This window comes from Oryzias latipes, chromosome 1 (genome assembly GCF_002234675.1).
Source record: "Oryzias latipes chromosome 1, ASM223467v1".
Classification (NCBI taxonomy): Eukaryota; Metazoa; Chordata; class Actinopteri; order Beloniformes; family Adrianichthyidae; genus Oryzias; species Oryzias latipes.
In genome coordinates, this window is record NC_019859.2 from 15,097,436 (window position 1) to 15,115,315 (window position 17,880).

General features: G+C 39.2%; 1 protein-coding gene across 1 annotated transcript in view; it reads right to left on the reverse strand.

Annotated features, from left to right (window-relative positions):
* tacr3 (tachykinin receptor 3) overlaps positions 1–17,210 on the reverse strand; it is a 36,697-nt gene extending 19,487 nt beyond the window's left edge. The window contains exons 1-3 of the mRNA NM_001278910.1: positions 16,843–17,210; positions 14,747–14,935; positions 11,122–11,272 (exon numbers count right to left, since the gene is read on the reverse strand). Of these exons, the coding sequence (NP_001265839.1) occupies positions 11,122–11,272; positions 14,747–14,935; positions 16,843–17,210 (708 nt within the window). The remainder of the gene's footprint in view (positions 1–11,121; positions 11,273–14,746; positions 14,936–16,842) is intronic.
* Between the last annotated feature and the right edge of the window lie 670 nt (positions 17,211–17,880).

Genomic DNA, 17,880 nt, shown 5'->3' on the forward strand with positions numbered 1-17,880 from the left:
TCGGACTGTTCAGGTTTCCACGGCATGTGTTAAAAACTGATAATGCATACTTCGTCGGCCATTAACCCTTACATAGAACCCTTATGTAAAACTACTAAAAATAAGCGTAAATTCTCAACCAATCCAACATTTTGAACAGCTTAAAACCAAATTCACATAAAGACCTATCGGCCTAAACCCTCAAAAGACATCTGGGCACATTGACAAATGGCACGGGCATAAACATTCATTAGTTACATATATCACACATGTATCACGAAAGACTGATATGTCATACGTGGAAAGAGCATAAAATGTACATAACCCTTGTGCTATCCTATGACCCCACCCTTACATTGACGTCTTCTCCCTACCATGACAAAGGTGGATAAAGGTGAAAAGGATTTCATGTTATCCATGGACACCAGTGAAGATCACATATCACTGAAGAAAAAAGGTTCAGAGCACTGTCTAGTGGGTCTAGATGACCCAACTCCCAATGTTATACCTAAGATAGCAAGGGATAATGAAGTTGATATTTACGTTCCTTCTAGACAGTGAACTATTTCATTAAAAATAAAAAGGCGTTAAAACAGTGCATGGTGGGGGATGGCCAGCCTCATTTGTCACTCTTGCCACACAGTTTTCCCTTTTGCCTCAATCTGACAAGTGTTTATGCTTTTGTCTTGCAAGGGAGAGTTTCAATTTTCATTTGGAGGAGCAGCAACAAAACAGGCTGTGCTCCCTGACAGGTTTTCAGAACTGCTCTTGACCCCATGCAGTGATTTCCATTACACAATAGTGTCTGTTTTTAATGAGGTGCTACCTCAGGGTCAGATAATCAAGGACGTTTATTATCGGGTTTTTTCTGTCCTGTCCCTGCACACAGTAAGTGCTCTGAAGTCTCTAAATCTTTAACTGTTTTGCATGAAGGGAAAAGAAATAAATACAAAGATATGGTTGCAAATATTTGACCAATTTCCATCATGGTTTCTTGTCGTTAGCTAATTTCCTTACATAAATGTACATATTTTACAGTTAGTGAAATATGGAAGAATAGGTGACATGAAAGGAAATAAATAACCATCAAAGGATTTTTGCATTTGCCTGCATAAGTAATTAAAACTTGGGCGAAGGAAGGACTGACTATAGGTGGAGCTTTCAATAAAGCTTCCAGACATGGCCTTTCAAAGCTGCTTTACAACAAGTCATTAGTGCTGCTCTGCAAAATGACATTTTGAATGAAGAGAACCATGCGTGAGCTTCAAATAGAGCACCTGTAGTGCAAGACTATGGCACTGTGGATTAAGTCAAAGGATAGAACCAGTGGTTCTTGCTTTCATTAACTGTCACGCTGTGTGACTTTTTCCTGTTTGTGAATGATTTTTGAGATTTTTTTTAAATGCCAGTTTGTGCTTATGTTTTTTTTCTTTTCTCAATGGTTATTTTATTAAAAAAAGATTATATTCTTTAAATGATTACATCAATTCTAAACCAAAAATAAACATGAAAAACAGACAAATATTTATAAGAACTATTGTTATATTTTAAAGTCACACTCCGATTATCTTTTGATCCTTGTAGTCTTTAATTAAATCATGCCATTTTTAGCCAAAACGAAAAAAACGTATCATTTTCTAGAACATAGTTTCTGGCAGTAAGTAATTAGTAATTCACCTCTGAGTTTCCCCTACTTCCCATCATCTAAGAAAGAGGATCAGTTTGTCTGCAAGTGGATGCATCAGAATGGAGCAAAGAAGGGCGCTTGTTGCTGTCAGGTGGGGAGCATGAAGGACCCAAATTTCAGAGACGGAGGGACATGGTTCCAGGGCAAGGGGTTTATTAAACTAACAAAAAGCGCTGTCGAGTAGAAAAAAAACTAAACTCACTGTGGGCAAAACATGAACACATGGGAAGGGAGTCAGTGAAGAGACATTAGAGACATTACATGAGAGACATTAATGACGTTAATGGACCAGCACAAGAGGAAGGCAGAGACAAGACTTATATACAGAAAAGACAGACAAGACACAGGTGAACATGATCAGGGCAGATTGGGACCAAGGAAGTTAAACTCAAAAACATGACAAAACAGGAAACCTTTCAAAATATAACAGGAAACAGAACTCAAACATGACAGAGACCAAAACAGAAAGCAAAAACCAATACAAAGAAACCCAAACCATGACAGTTGCCTGCTGTTCTACATCAGTGATAATCTTTTCCAACCGTTTTTTGGTTCCTGATTCACAACGATTATGAATACTTGAATACTCAATAACACATTTTTAGGTTTCATTATCCTTATATACAGTGTATGTCCATCATCTGTAACCCTTGTGCTATCCTAGGCACTTTAACATTGGAAGTTGGGTCATCTAGACCCATAGACAGTGCGCTGAACCTTTTTTTTCCAATGATTGGTGATCTTCACTGGTGTCCATGGATTACATGAAATCTTTCCTCCTTTATCCACCTTTGACATATTAGGGAGAACACGTCAATGTAAGGGTGGAGTCATGGGATAGCACAAGGGTTAAAATGGCACAAGAAAATATTAAAAACACCAAAAACACAATTTTCATTCGAGTGAATATTAAAGCTATGAAAGATGCAGAAGTCACTTTTCTTTTTTTTATCTTTTTTAATTTTATACAAACGTGACAGCTGCTGCAACTGCACTTAAATTAATTTGAATATTCATATGAACTATATTTACCCAGACATAAAATCTAATAATTCTTAACCATTGTTAAACCAAATACGGCCACAGCCGTAACAACCATTTAACATTTTATAAACATGTATTTTTATGTATTTTTGTATTTATAATTTCTCTTATTGCTGTAACAATAACAAGAAAATAACAATCTGCCAAAATTAAACTAAAGATTGCTTTGACAGTAAAACTATGTTTTTTAATTTATTTTTATTGCCTATAGACATAATCAAAACTAAAATCAAACATGGTCACTGAGATAACTGAGATAGAGCCCTCATTGTAGTAAATACGAGGACAAATGCTAAATTTGTTGGCATTACCCAGCATGCAGCAGCCCATAGATCATCCGAATAAAACCCAAGACAGAGCGCCTTACAAAACCGGCCTTTCGGTTGTGAAAATCTGTTTGATGATGCTGCAGTGATGTTCTGTGCAGCACAATTAAGATGAGCGTCTTCATGCATTTAAAAGCTTCTCAGGTGTGAACACATGATTAATGGTTAGCTTCAAGTGAGTAAGAAGTGTTATACTGGAAAACTAATGTGAGAAGATGTATCCATTACTTACATGAACATTTCTTAATGATTAAATGTCAACAGCGTAACAGATGTTCTTCTCTGCACATTCTGGACTGTAAAAAAGGAAAAACTAGTTTGCACTATGATGGAAAAATGGGCAAAAATAGTTTTAAAGTACTTCACTTTAAAGCCATAGAAAAGTTATTTTCAAAAAATGTTTTTACATTTTCAGCTTTTTCACAGACTTAAATTTTGATATCCTTGATATTTACCTTTCGTTACAAAAATGTGTATTGATTTATAGTGTTTAGTCGCAGGTTTGCAGTACAAGTAAAAAAGGAAAAAAAAGCATCTTCTGAGACACTTTGCTTAGTGATGCTTGACAGTATTGCTTGGGGCTGTCCTCTCCTCTCTGTAACCTGTACTGTTCAGAGCTAGTGAGCTTTCAACTCTTGAACTGCCTGACATTCACTTGCTCCACATCCCGTAAACCTGTGATAAGGACAGGACAGAGGCTGAAGGATGAATGTGCGTCACGGAAAACAACATTTCGTCAAATGCGACAAATTGCCTCCGAAAAACAACTTTTCCATTCCAGCAGTACTTGAGAAAACGGCTTTAAGGATGAAGACTCATTTGCAGGAAAGCAGACGAATCAATCAGACAATTTATGCTATTTAACTATTGATCAGCTCAATCACTTCGAAAGGACTCCTAAGAGAAATAATGGTTAATTGAAAAAAATTGAAAACTGTGGCAAAAACCAATGCTGATTTTTAAGAAAGGTGTGTTCAGAAGAAACAAAACTTTATGTATTAAAGGATACTTGGAAAAATGGCAGCATGTGGGTGTTGTACTAAGAACATGCTGTAGGATGACGACAGAAACGTTCTCTATTTTATAAATGGAAAGGCATTGACGTGATGTCAACAGTGAGCCTGACCCCTGAGCTAAAACTGTCTGCTTCAATGTTCTGTCCTCTTTTCTATCTCATAAAGACTGTTGACCATCATTTCTAATCAGTTAATGTAAAGGAATTTGTTGTATGGCTATTTTTTTATCTGATGCTTGTTGCTCAATTAAAAAAAGGAAATAAAAAAAAGAAAGTGCAAGAATGTTTTATCATGTTGGTTCTCTTTTGTACTGGAGACAAATAGACTTCACATATATTTAATATCTAAATTATTGTAGGCCTATACCTCTTGTTTTTATGTGTTACTTATTTGAAGTTGATCTGGTTACTAATCTCTGTGTTTACTTGTTTGTATGTTAATCCTTTTACATTTTGTTTTCAGTGTCTTCCTCAGAGGGATCTTCCAGATTGAGCCTTCTCAGTGAACAGGGGGAACTCCCGGGTTTGGCTCCTTGCTTAAAGTTCGGGGATCCTGTGTTTGTGTCCTCTGTGAACATGAGTGGGGTGTGTGTGTGTGTGTGTGTTGGTGTCACTGATGTGGAAAGGTGCCAAAATATTGTTTCCTCATTTAAGTATCAAGTCTGATTTCTATTTCTCATCTTAATTGCTTAATCTTAATCCATAATTGCTGTATTATTTTGTGTTTGTTAGTATGTGTTTTAAAGTTGTCCTTTTTATGTTTTGCTTTGGAAAATATTTTTATGTGAAGCACCTTGAGCTACATTTGTCATAAAAGTACTCTACAAATTAAGTTGGATTTGATTTCTTTTGTCAGGAAAGACAAGTCTACATATTTGTTTTACAGAACGTAGAAAATTTTGGAAAATTGTGACGTTCTTACAAAGTTTCATCTTTCCCTTTTGGCTGCTATCATCTAATCATATCCTTTGCATCCTTTTCACACAGACATGCTACCCCTATGTCCTCCATCACTACACCCATTTACCTTTCTGGCTCCAACCTCACAAGCCTTTCCCAACGTTACCATTGTACCTTCCCTGAACATGTCTTCTACACCCTTCCTGTCATTCTTGCTGACACTCTTCTGTCACACCAGAAAATTTCCTCCACCCCATCTAACCTGCTTGTTCTCTGATCTTTTTCTCTTTACCACACTATCTGTTTTTATGGACTACTACTCCACCTTCATTTACCTCTTCACCTTAACCGTTCCACTTGAGTCCCTCACATTCTCCCACTGATTTTCTGCATTGCTGCAGCTGATGGTCACTTCTCTCCTTTACAAAGGAAACCAGCACCTCTCTAGATGTTCCTCCACCTGCTCCCTGCTCTCACCGCAGATGACAAAGTCGTCTGCAAACATTACGGTCCACAAAGATTATTGTTTAACTTTATTATAATCAGTAACCCAAAATATTAGATCCAACTTTAAAGGACTGCTCAGTCTCCCTGGATGGCGTAAGTATAGCCCCCCATTCCACAGTTAGAAACCTTGGGGTTTTATTTGACCAGGATTTATCATTTAAGGCTCACATATCTCAGGCGTGCAGAACTGCTTTTTTTCACCTGCGGAATATTGCTAAGATCAGAAATATACTTTCTAAGAGTGATGCTGAAAAACTCATCCATGCATTTGTTACGTCTAGGCTGGATTACTGTAACTCCTTGTTAGCAGCGTGTCCTAAGAGTTCCTTAAGAGTTCCAGCTTGTTCAGAATGCACCAGCTAGATTGTTAGCAGGAACTAGCAGAAGAGATCACATCACTCCTGTGTTAGTTTCACTTCACTAGCTCCCAGTTAATTCTAGAATTAAGTTCAAAATCCTCCTGTTAACCTACAAGGCCTTACATCAGGGGTCGGGAACCTATGGCTCGCGAGCCATATATGGCTCTTTTGATGGTCACATGTGGCTCGCAGACAAATCTTTAATTATACTTTTTTTTTCATTAGACCAGTCCTTCTCGGGCGCGATGCGATGCCAGAGGCGCGCAGTAGTAACGGTGCTTGGAGAGAAAAATCAGCGCCAGCATTATCAGTTTACTATTATCTATTATTTCACAGAGTTTGTACCAGCTGGAAACCTGTGAATTGCCGTGCCTAAAACTGCGCGCTCCCGTCTCTGAGAAAGAGCGCGCAGTTGCGGGGACGGGATGTGTGAGGAAGAAAGCAGAGGGTGGGGGTGGGGGGACAGGCAACAGGTGAATCGCGCAGGGATTGTAATAACATAAAACCCACTGCCTGTCACTCACTGCAGCCTGTGAGTGTGTGTTTGACTCCAGGTCTACATGTGAGCAATCTGTCTCACATCTACAGAACATTCAGACCTATGATCACGTTTAAAGTCTCAACGCCTGCATGAAGCAGAAACTCACCACGTATCAACCAAACTAGACCATCAGCAGAACTACCACGAGAAATACTCATCATTTATCAGCAACAGCATAACAATGTTATTCAAAAGAATCCACAGACTTATTGTACTTTAAAAATGTTGAAATTACATCAAATGCACATATTCACTTGTACATTTAGTTTTAAACATATTGTCGCGGACTGAGTTTAACTTGTCTGTTAGGCCGCATTAAAAGTTCTGGAGTTCATTGAACGCGTCAAGCAGAGATCTGATTGGCCCTCAGTTCTGTCGCTCAGCCTGTTGTTAGGTAGTTTGGACCAATGGGGTTCAGCTATGGGCCGAATAAGGGAAATGGGAGGGCTGGAGCGGGAGCAGGGGAATATAAAGTTGGGAGAAGCGCTTTCTCTCGTCTCGGCAGGGGAGATTCAGGAGTTGCTGAATTAATTGTACGGCGTTTGTTGTGGTCTGCAGTAACCAGAATAAAGAACCTTAAAAGAGGTTAAGTCTCCGTGCCTCAGTGTGGGAAAGGGACACTACATAAATGTATGGCTCTTTTGAAATTACATTTAAAAATATGTGGCGTTTATGGCTCTCTTGGCCAGAAAGGTTCCCGACCCCTGCCTTACATGGTATGGCCCCACCCTATATTAAAGACCCCAAAGTCCCTAACCATCCAAATAGAACACTTCGCTCCCAAAATGCAGGACTTCTTGTGGTTCCTAGAATTAGTAAAAGTACATTTGGAGGTAGAGCGTTTAGCCACCAAGCCCCTGTTTTATGGAATAAGCTCCCAGCTCATGTAAGAGAGGCCGACACGGTTTCAACATTCAAAGCTAGACTAAAAACATTCCTCTTTGGACAGGCTTATTGTTAGACTAGCTAGTATTCTGAGATTACTTAACTTAATGTTAATGTGTTTAACCCTTGTGCTATCCTAGGCAATTTACCATTGGGAGTTGGGTCATCTCGACCCACTAGACAGTGCGCTGAACCTTTTTTCTTCAATGATTTGTGAACCTTACTGGTGTCCATGGACTACATGAAATCTTTCCACCTTTATCCACCTTTGTCATGGTAGGGAGAAGACGTCAATGTAAGGGTGGGGTCATCTAAGATAGCACAAGGGTTAAATTAAACTTAATAACACTAACATTAGTTGTTAGTAGGCTGCTAAAAGTTTGAAGCAGGGGTAACTATGGTGCACTGGGGTTCTGTCCTCTTTTCTCATCTACTTCTACTCTCCTTCTCTCCTGTATTCTTGATTATTATTCATCATTTAGTTCTCCATGCCTCTGTTTGGTGCAGTGCGATTCATGTACTGTCCCTCTTTTCCAGATTCCAGTTAGCTCATCCGTGCTCTTGTACCTGACCGTGTACCTCATCTCTGGCTCACCTCTACTACTGCTCCTGCACCTGGCTGTGGATCCTGCCTCTGGCTCGTCTCTGCTCTGTACCTGACTGTGTACCTCGTCTCTGCTCCTGCTCCTACACCTGGCTGTGGATCCTGCCTCTGGCTCGTCTCGCGCCCCCAACTGTCCCCCCAACTCCGTCTGGATGAAGCTTGCCTGCTGGTCTTTAAATATGTAGTTGTAGGGTTAGATAAGTTGATTCTTCTGTATGAATATTTATATATATTTATATATATAATGTATGAATATTTTTGAATAAAAAGTTAGTCCACGAAATATACTCGCAAGAATTGTTCTTGATTCACTGAACAAGGAGAATGAGGTCGGTAAATCATAAAAATGTAGCTAACATGTCATTTTTATCTTTGGCGCCGAGTTAAAGAATTGCTGCTGTCTGTCATCCTAGTTAAATATTCACTGAATTAAAGATTTATATTCTCAATGTGACTTGATGGATCAATAGATGTCCGTTAATAATAAAAGGGAGTCCTGTAGACCTGTTGTTCTAGTAGATACTGAGAATCCGGGGTGAAGGTTTTGTGCAATGTCAATGTCTTGCTGTCAATTAAATTCAGGAAAAATCATAGTGTTTCCCTGCAGATAGGCACACAGGTATATTATTTACTCCTTGGTCGAAGTCTTTTCTTTAAGAAAAATTCTTAAGAAAGCTGCAAACTCTTCAGGATTTGAGCCATGGTTCTAGGTATGCCTATCGAAGAGCAGTCAAACCCACAAACCCCTGAAGACACTGTTGATTTTTAGAGCTCGTGCCTGTCTAGTTGCATTGACTATAAGTGACAATCACAAAGGTCGCACACCCTAAAGGTTGTCCTCCCTGAAATGTTGACAGAGCGGCAACACTCACACACCCAGAAGGCATTGTTGTCGATTCTCCAGCAAATGTTTCACTAAAATTATACTTTGAAATAATTGTAAATTAACATTAGTTCCAAATTTGTCAAATAAACAGCTGTGTTCAAACTTTTGTAAAAGTTAAAGTTGTAAATCAGGTAAAAAAAGGGGGAAAATGTATGAGCCAACTAATCAACTATTATGTTTTAATGGCATCAGAAAAGCCTGTGAAGGATCAGACGGGAGGTTTGGGAGTGCTTTAAGCAAACAGACTGACACAAATCATGCATAACAAAGCAGGTGACACTTTCATTACTAAGTAATCACTAACTGTATATGTCAAGGCTTAAAGGGCCAGTACCATGCAAAAATGATTTATTTGAGTTTTTAAGTGTATTATAATGTTCATTACTGACGGAAAAGAAACCCAAAAGCGGTATTTTGTTTACGAATTTCTGAGTATTCCTCTAAAAACCTGCGCTCTGAGCACCAGTCCCTCCCAACCAACGAAAGCAAGCAGGTTCGTCACGAGTCGAGCTGACGTAGACAAGTGAGGAACAGCCCCTTTCAGGAAAAGACTGTGCTCCCAGCACCGACCCCAGGCTAACACACAAAAGCACTTTCTCTGTGGAGCTAACGGCGTTTGGCAAAAACGCTTTCTGCACGGAGCGAAACCCAGTGGATATTGTTTATTATAAAAGGCTTAAGAACGGCATGGTATGATTGACTTCTTGTTTTGAATGTTTTTTGAGCACACAAAAGCAGCACAAATGATGACAACTGAAGAGAAACCTTTTTTTTTTAACCTAAGAATCTGTTCCCCTGACACCACTTCAACAAAAAAAAAAACATGACCAAAACAAGACTCCTGTGACGGTGGGAGTTCACATTTACTCCCTGCTGCTGAAAGTGATAGACTACATATGTATGCACTTGTTACGGTACTCAAAAACATGCCCTCATGTTTTTGAAGTGTGTCTGGGGCTAAATGTTGCTGCATATATTTTCAGGGGTAATTGCAAAAACAGGAATGGTTACCAAGTGGCACAGCGAATATTTAAAGGGCCTGTATCCAAAAAACAATCCACCATTTGAGATTTTAACCCTTGTGCTATCTTAGATGACCCCACCCTTACATTGACGTGTTCTCCCTACCATGACAAAGGTGGATAAAGGTGGAAAGATTTCATGTAATCCATGGACACCAGTGAAGATCAAAAATCATTGAGGAAAAAAGGTTCAGAGCACTGTCTAGTGGGGTCTAGATGACCCAACTCCCAATGTGAATGTGCCTAGGATAGCACAAGGGTCACAGGTATTATAATGTTCATTCCTCACTATAAACAACCCCAGAACAGTAATTTGATCCATTCATGCATTTCTGAAAATTCCTCTAAAACCCAGCGCTCTGAGCAGCAGCTACTCCCTATCCACAAAAACAGTGAGTTCTCGCATTCATACGTATGAGAGTGAGGGACAGCCCCTTCCAGGAAGAGTCTGCGCTGCCAGCACTGCCCCCAGGCTAACACACACACACCCACTTCCTCTGAGGAGTTAGCACTGATCAGCAAAACGCATTTGTAAGGCCCCCCAGTTTGCACATCCATCTTTGCAAATGTTTGGATGTTGTTGTTTTCGTGAGCAAAACGCAGACGCTGCCAAGGCCAACTTTAGGTTGACATCATGAAATGGCCGCCACCCAGATGGAGCGAAAGCCGGAGGCTCCAAGATCAAGTCGTCTTACTTCCAGGTGGAAAAATGAGCTGCAAAAATAACTCATGTGATAGAAAAATCGTTTTTTTGTGTGCCAAAGGTAATATATTATCATATATATGGATATTCTTTACTCTGAAAAGCTTAAGAAAAGCATGATATAGGGCATTTGAAGTGCTATGTATTTTTGGCATTTTAAAATATACAACATTTTCAGGAAGCTTATTTTTATTTCTTAAAAATATTTATTATGGTTCTAAACTGTTAAAGTTACTCCCTTCTAAAAAGGGAATTCCACAACATTTTATTGTCTTTTGGTGGTGATAAACACCAAAATAGTTAACTTAATTTGGTTCTTTTATACTTAAAATTATATAAATAAGGTCAATAGTCAGCAAAACTAAGATAAATAAATGTTCTTGTAATTAAATTTCTTTCAGCTTTAACCTGACAGCTAACTCCATCTATGTGGTTTTTATATAATAATACTTCTAGTTGAGCTGTCTCAACTTGTCATAATACTGTTACACATCTGGTTATAACCTTTGAAGAGGGAGATCTATATATTAATAATTGCGCAAACATGCAGCTTTCTGACAAACAGTTGTTACTATTTTACTTCATTTTGTATTCAGGCATCGTGAGGCAAATGAGGACGCCCCAGGTCATGCTTCCTGTGGGACTGCCCAAGAACATGCTTACCTTTCTTTTAGCCTGGAGCTGCCCGTGATAGTTATCAGAAGTGTCACCTGGAATCTCACCTCCCCACAGCGTCAACCCCACAATGGTGTAGGTGATGCCCATCACTACTAAAGGCAGCACATAGATCAGAACTGCAACTATGATATGATACCTAAAAGGGAAGCAAATAAACAGCAAAGAGGGTGAATGAATTGTCAAATCTTGTGCATTATACTAATCAGAAAACTGGTGGTAATAAACATAGTGATACATGTTTAAACACTCTTAAATACATCTCCCATTTTAATTTAAATTTGATGTGGTTCCCACATTCTGAAAGTGTAAGAATAATTGACTGAGGATCATGAGAAGGTACCAGTGTCACTTGTATAGTGGTGCTGCCTTAACAATATTCAATTGTGTAACAGAAAGCAGTTGGCTTTATGGTGTTGTAGCCACTAAACCAGTAGAGGACAAGTCTTACGAATGTCAAGTTGTACTTTACTTAAGTGCTTTTGACCTACGCTACCTATTTGTTTTGCCAGTGTGATCGCTCTGCTCTGTACCTGGCTACAATTTGGGAAATCCTGTCAACATAGCATTGACAGGTGGACTAGATTCTGGTTCAGTGGACTTTGTTGCAGTTAGGGTCTGGTATGATTTTCTAAATGTGCTTGGCTTCTATTCCACAGATTATCCACAATTCAAAACAAATTACAAACAAGATTGAGCTCCTTAAGAGACACTGCAATGAAAAACCTACATTTCCACACCATCAGTAAGCTCTGTTTTTTTTCATTTAATGTCCTACTCCCATCATATTTTAAACTATTTTAAAAGTGTTCCCAGTGATCTTTTAATTATGGTTATGCCTTTTTTTTTTCTCAAATCAAAAAACCGTGTTGATTTCTTGGACATAGTTTCTGCAGAGCAGAGCATAAAAATTCATCTATGAATTGTGGGCCACATCCTTGGTGTGGCGTGAGCCTGCTCTAACTTCCCATACTCCCTTTGTTTACACTCTCTCCCACTAGCTTACCAACTTCACCAACTTCACAACCCCAACCTCACATTACCATTGCAACAAAAAAGGCGAGCAAAATCAGAGCTATCGAGCTGTACAGTTTTGAGCCAGATGCCAACTCTGACAAGGAAAACTGAGATGTTTACGGATCCGTTTGTCTGCAAGTGGATGCATCAGAATAAGGTGCAGCAGGGAGCTTGTTGGCTGCCGACTGCAGTTTTTTACGTAACAATTGCAAGCTTTTTTAAACTGCATTTGTGTGTCTGCTCCTGATTCACCACAGTCTGAATAAAGAAATATTCAGAAATGCTCAGAAATTTTAATCTTAATTTTCTTAACGTCTGTAGTTCATCATGAGAAAAGTACCAAAAGAAATGTTAAAAACACCAAAAAACACATTTTTCTTTGGAGTGGGTCTTTAATGATCAAACAAGCTACAATAGTGCACACACCACAATATACTATGTTTAATAGCATCCCCATCTTCTGGTGTGGATTGTTTTAGACTATTTAAATCAGGGGTGTCAACCTCCAGGCCTCGAGGGCTGACATCCCACATGTTTTACAACCAAACTGAAACTCATTAGTTAAACACAACTGGTTCAGGTAATCAGTCGCAGATGAGGCAGCAGTTTTGGAAAGATAGCAAAATCCAACCCTTAAGGAGTGGAGTTTGACACTCCTGATGTAAATGTTGGCCATGGATAACTTAGACCAAGACATAAAACGTGCTTCAGTACGATTTGGTGTGGATTGCCTAGAGTGAGTAAATGCTGAAAAATGCCTCCAGTAAAAGCAAATTTGGTAGAAAACACCAATTAGTTTAGGTGCTTTTGATTGTTACTGAAGCAAACATACCTACTTGTCCCCAAAAAATCAGTCCACCTGTTAAAATGGACTCAAAACCCGACAAGTAGAAAGATGTCTTAACCCTTGTGCTATCTTAGTTGACCCCACCCTTACATTGATCTGTTCTCCCTACCATGACAAAGGTGGATGAAGGTGGAAAGATTTCATGTAATCCATGGACAATAGTGAGGTTCACAAATCATTGAAGAAAAAAGGTTCAGCGCACTGTCTAGTGGGTCTAGATGACCCAACTCCCAATGTTAAAATGCCTAGGATAGCACAAGGGTTATAGCCCGAAATGAATTAAACTACAGATCTCACTTTTTTTGTTTCACAGCACCAAATATGAAGTTCTCACTATTTCTGAACAAGCACTCATCTCTTGTTTCTGAATTTGAAGCATCAAAGTTGCAAAACACCACAGAACCAAATGCTGCAGTTCCTCAATAAAAAAACAAAAAACAAATTAAAACAAACGTATCCTGTTTCATTTTAACATTTTTTCAATATTTATTACTTTGTTTTCTTTTCATGCCAATTGTGATGGGGGATTGCTGTATTTTGTATGTATTAGAGCTCAAATGTGTGCATTTGCTTGGCAATACCTTTCATGCACTCAAACTTTAATCATTATACTTAATGGATTCAGTGTGTCGTGTGTACTGTATAGGTGCAAATTTACATATGTGCATTTATTTGTTGTAATTTACTTTACTAATTTTCAATTTATGACTAAATATCTTAATTAGATTTGGTATATCTATAATTATTCTCTATTTATTTGTTGCTTTATTTTGTTTCGACTGCTTAAAAAAAATCTATTCCAATTCCAAAGAACTTTGATTTGTCCCATCCAATTGTCCATTATAGGTCTGCTGTTGGGGTGGGCGGAGCAAACTCCAGTCAATATTCCCAAACCACTTCAGGCTTCCTTTTTGCCAACAGAATCCAATGTGTGATGTCAGACACTATCGGTTAAGCTTACATGTCTCTGTTTCCAAGTTGACGTCCGGGCTTTTCAGTCTCTGTTCCTTGATCGGTCATAAATGAGATTCATTGCAGTTTAAACTAAGGATCACTTTGAAAAGCAACTTGTAGATCATCTCTTTAAAAGACTGCAAGGACTTTTAAATGTCAAATAATTTGTGGAGACTTTTTGCCTGAACGGTATATGCTGAGAAGTTCCTCAGGTACTTTGGCTTTGTTGTTGTGACAGTTGATTCTTACCATGCTAAGAGCATGTGACGTTTGCAGCAGGGCAGAATTTAACAGGAAGATCTGTTGTGGACTACTTGTGAAGAATGAAATGCCCTGGCTAAAAATATGGCCTGTCTTGCTCTTCCAGCTACACACACACACCCACGCACACCCACACACGCACACACACACACACACACACACCCACACACCCACACACACACACACACACAGACACACTCACACACACATACATGCATTTCTTCATGGAAAATGAATTGGTGTTTAATGAGCTACAAATCAGAGACGTGTAGTTGAATTCCCGGTTAAGCTTCCACTTTTCTTCTGGAACATCTTCAAATACTAAGAAGGTAGGATCATAAAAAAAACGGATCTTGAGTGATTTTCCACTAATTCCAAAGTATTTCCCTCTAAGTGTCTTGTCCCGTGTAGTGCACTCAAACTAACCTGTCGTAGTCATCACTCAGTTTGAGCATGTCACTAAGCTACAGCTATGCTTCAAATGGAAAATGTTTTAAAAGTCTTAAAGTTTGGTCAATAAAAAGTTTTTCTTACATAAAGGAGTCGTCTGCCATGCGAGGCCAGGCTACGTAACAGATGGTCCTTCGAGGACGGACTTGGGTGGTGGAAAAGTAGCAAAGTGGGAAGGCTAAAACTATAGCGAGGCTCCATATGCACACGATGATCCCTGTGGTGGCCTTTGCTGACAGGCGAGGCTTCAGAGGGTGAATGATGGCCATGTATCTGTGGGAAATAGGATGGAAGATTGACAAATTTTACTTTTGCTGTTCCACATCAACATTGTAATGAACTGGTTGGATTTCTGTAAAAAATAGAAATAATACATGTATGTGGAAGTTATTGATAGCTTGTGTTGATGGCAATGCAGTATTGTACAGTGAATACGTTTTTCTGTACAAAATAAATAGATAAAGGTAAATTATTAAGATTAAACTCAGATTACAACATATTTAAGACTGTACAAAGTTCTTTAAAATCATCATCTGAGATAAAGTAGAGTTGGAAGATGGCTCTGATGCTTTGATGTACATCATTGGACTGATTTTGTTTGGAAAGATAATCGTTCCATGGTCTTAAGACTAAACACACCTTTTTCAACCAAAATAATGGTTCAAGAAATATTTTGAATCCTTGGGATAACCCAGTCAAATGGCTGACCTATATTAAAACCGAATCATTATGTTGGAATCTGAAGTGAACCGTTCACAAGAGTTAAAGCTCTTCTGTGTGAGTGGAAGACATGCATGACTTAGTATCTATTTCAATAAACCAAAGCAGACCTGCTGGGAACAAAGGTTCACAGAATTTTGCTGCTACCGATGCATCTTCTCTGCTGACATTTTGTTTTTATCAAGTAAAAAGCTGAGTATCATCTACATCTTGACCTTTACATCACATTTTTGAGGAACTGTAGAACTCTGACTGAAAACATTTTACACATCAACCTGCTTTTCTTGCACAGAGAAACCCACATCAGCAGAGAGTCTGCGGAAGGAAGCATTCACAAATTTTCACGAACTGTGGCCTCTGCCATTTTAAGATTTGGACAAAGTGGAGAGAGTTATACACGGGGGTCACAAAAAAGCATGACCTGAGGTTACATTTGAATCATGTAAGTCACGCTGATGTTCTCTTTCTCCGTTAGCAATCGACAAAAACTGAAGGGGCACTGCGGGCCAAAAATAATAAAGGAGGGCTGCTGTAAAGGAGCAAAAATGGTCCCAGCCCAAGGAAATGCGCAGTTTTATCTGTATGACAATGCTAGCCCTGGAGGAGGAAAGCACCTCAAACAACAGCACAAAACATTGTGTCACACTTATAGGAGCACCCAACATTTCCTTTATTACATTTTTATGTTTTTTAACTTATCCTTGTGTTTTTTTCATAATGCTCTCTCCTTCATTGCTTTCTAGTGTTATATGAAGGAAACAGTCCACTGATCAGAGCCCAGATGATCGTGTTGCTTGCACAAAAAAGGGAGGAGAGGAGCAAAATAGGATGAGAGCAACCAGGAGTGTGCAAAAAAAAAAAAAAAAAAGCACAAAGGAAGGGGGTTATTTTTATTTTAGGTGCAAACACAGTCCTAAACTGCAGTGGAGTTTAAATCTATAGTGAGAGATGAGCCCAAAGACGTATGTAAATGATACATAATCATCTGCTCCTATATTGGAAACTATCATGTGGAAGAATTCAGAACTGTTAGTAAATCACATGAAAAAAAAAAGCTTAGAAATGACAGTGAGTCCACGTGAGATCTTACATTGTTTCCATGCCTGCATCACCTGGGATGTAATAGAGTGCACTCAAAATAAATAAATAAATAATATGCTCTTCTTTGCACTATTCAATATCTGTTGCAGGTTATCCTGACCATGTTTGATGACCAGGAGCACTATGTCTAGAATATCATTTACACGTTTTTAAATTAGATTACTTCAGGTCATTGAAACAGCAATATTTTTTTCATGTGCATCATTATTATTTTTACGTTTTTTTAATAAAGAGTCCAGCATTTGCAATAAGATTCCCAATTTTCCAGATAACATATGCCAAAAGGAGTTCCTCTTCCATAAAAACGGGCAGTTTGACGATTTAAATTGTGTTTTATAATTTTGTGAGGTTGAACCCACCTGTCCACTGCTATCGCAGTCATCGAGTAGATGCTTGCAAACACAGATGTGACCGGGAAGAAGTTGTGGAATTTGCAGTAAGCCTCTCCAAAGTACCACTCCCCGTGCGCAGCGTAGATGAAGTTGATCAGAGTGTTGAACGCAGCCATGGACGCGTCCGAAAACGCCAAGTTGAGCAAGAAGTAATTCGTCACCGTTCTCATACGCTTGTGCGCAAGAATGATCCAAATGACGATGACATTTCCAAAAACGGCCACCGCCAAAACCAAGCTGTAGGCAACCGACCAGAGAGCGACGCGCCACACGGGCTGCACAAACTGGTTGGTATAGTTGGACGTTATGTTGGATCCGTTATTCGGGGCTCCCATCCTCTCCTCTTCTTCTCCCGGTGTGGTTAAGCTTGTGGATTCACGGAGGTTTAAGAATGAATGAGGTACCAAACTTGAACGGCGGGAGATGTTTTACGCACAGCTTCCATTACGCAAAAGTTAAGCAGTGCTAAAAAGACAAAAAAAAAGAGAGACTCATTCTCATCCTCCTCCTCCGTTGCGTCCACTGACCATTGTGAATAAACCAAAACAGCTCAGTGGAAGTGTGCGTGAACCCGCAGTGGCTTCTAAACGTGCAAAGCCACAGGCGGCAGCAGCAACAGGCAGACTAGCGCGCGTGTGACACAAACAGTAAGAGAGATTGATTGATAAGCCTTCCGCCGCTGGTCTTTCAAACTTCATGAATAACTAATAGACGGTCTGCCTTCTCTCTTCATGCACATTATGCAACTCCTAACCCAACAGATGCTGCGTGGCAGCAGCATTCCAAAAAAGCCACAAAGAGAAAATTGAGACTACATCCTATATATATTCTACATATATATGGCAGAAATAATCAATTTCCTCTGAGATGAGGTTGCAAGCACTCATGGATCTACCTTGTGTCTGAAAGACTCACTCCAATAAAAACCGTGTTTTTGGTGTTTTTAACACGTTCTTGTGGCATTTTTCTGATGATGGAGTACATACAGTATATATATATATATAT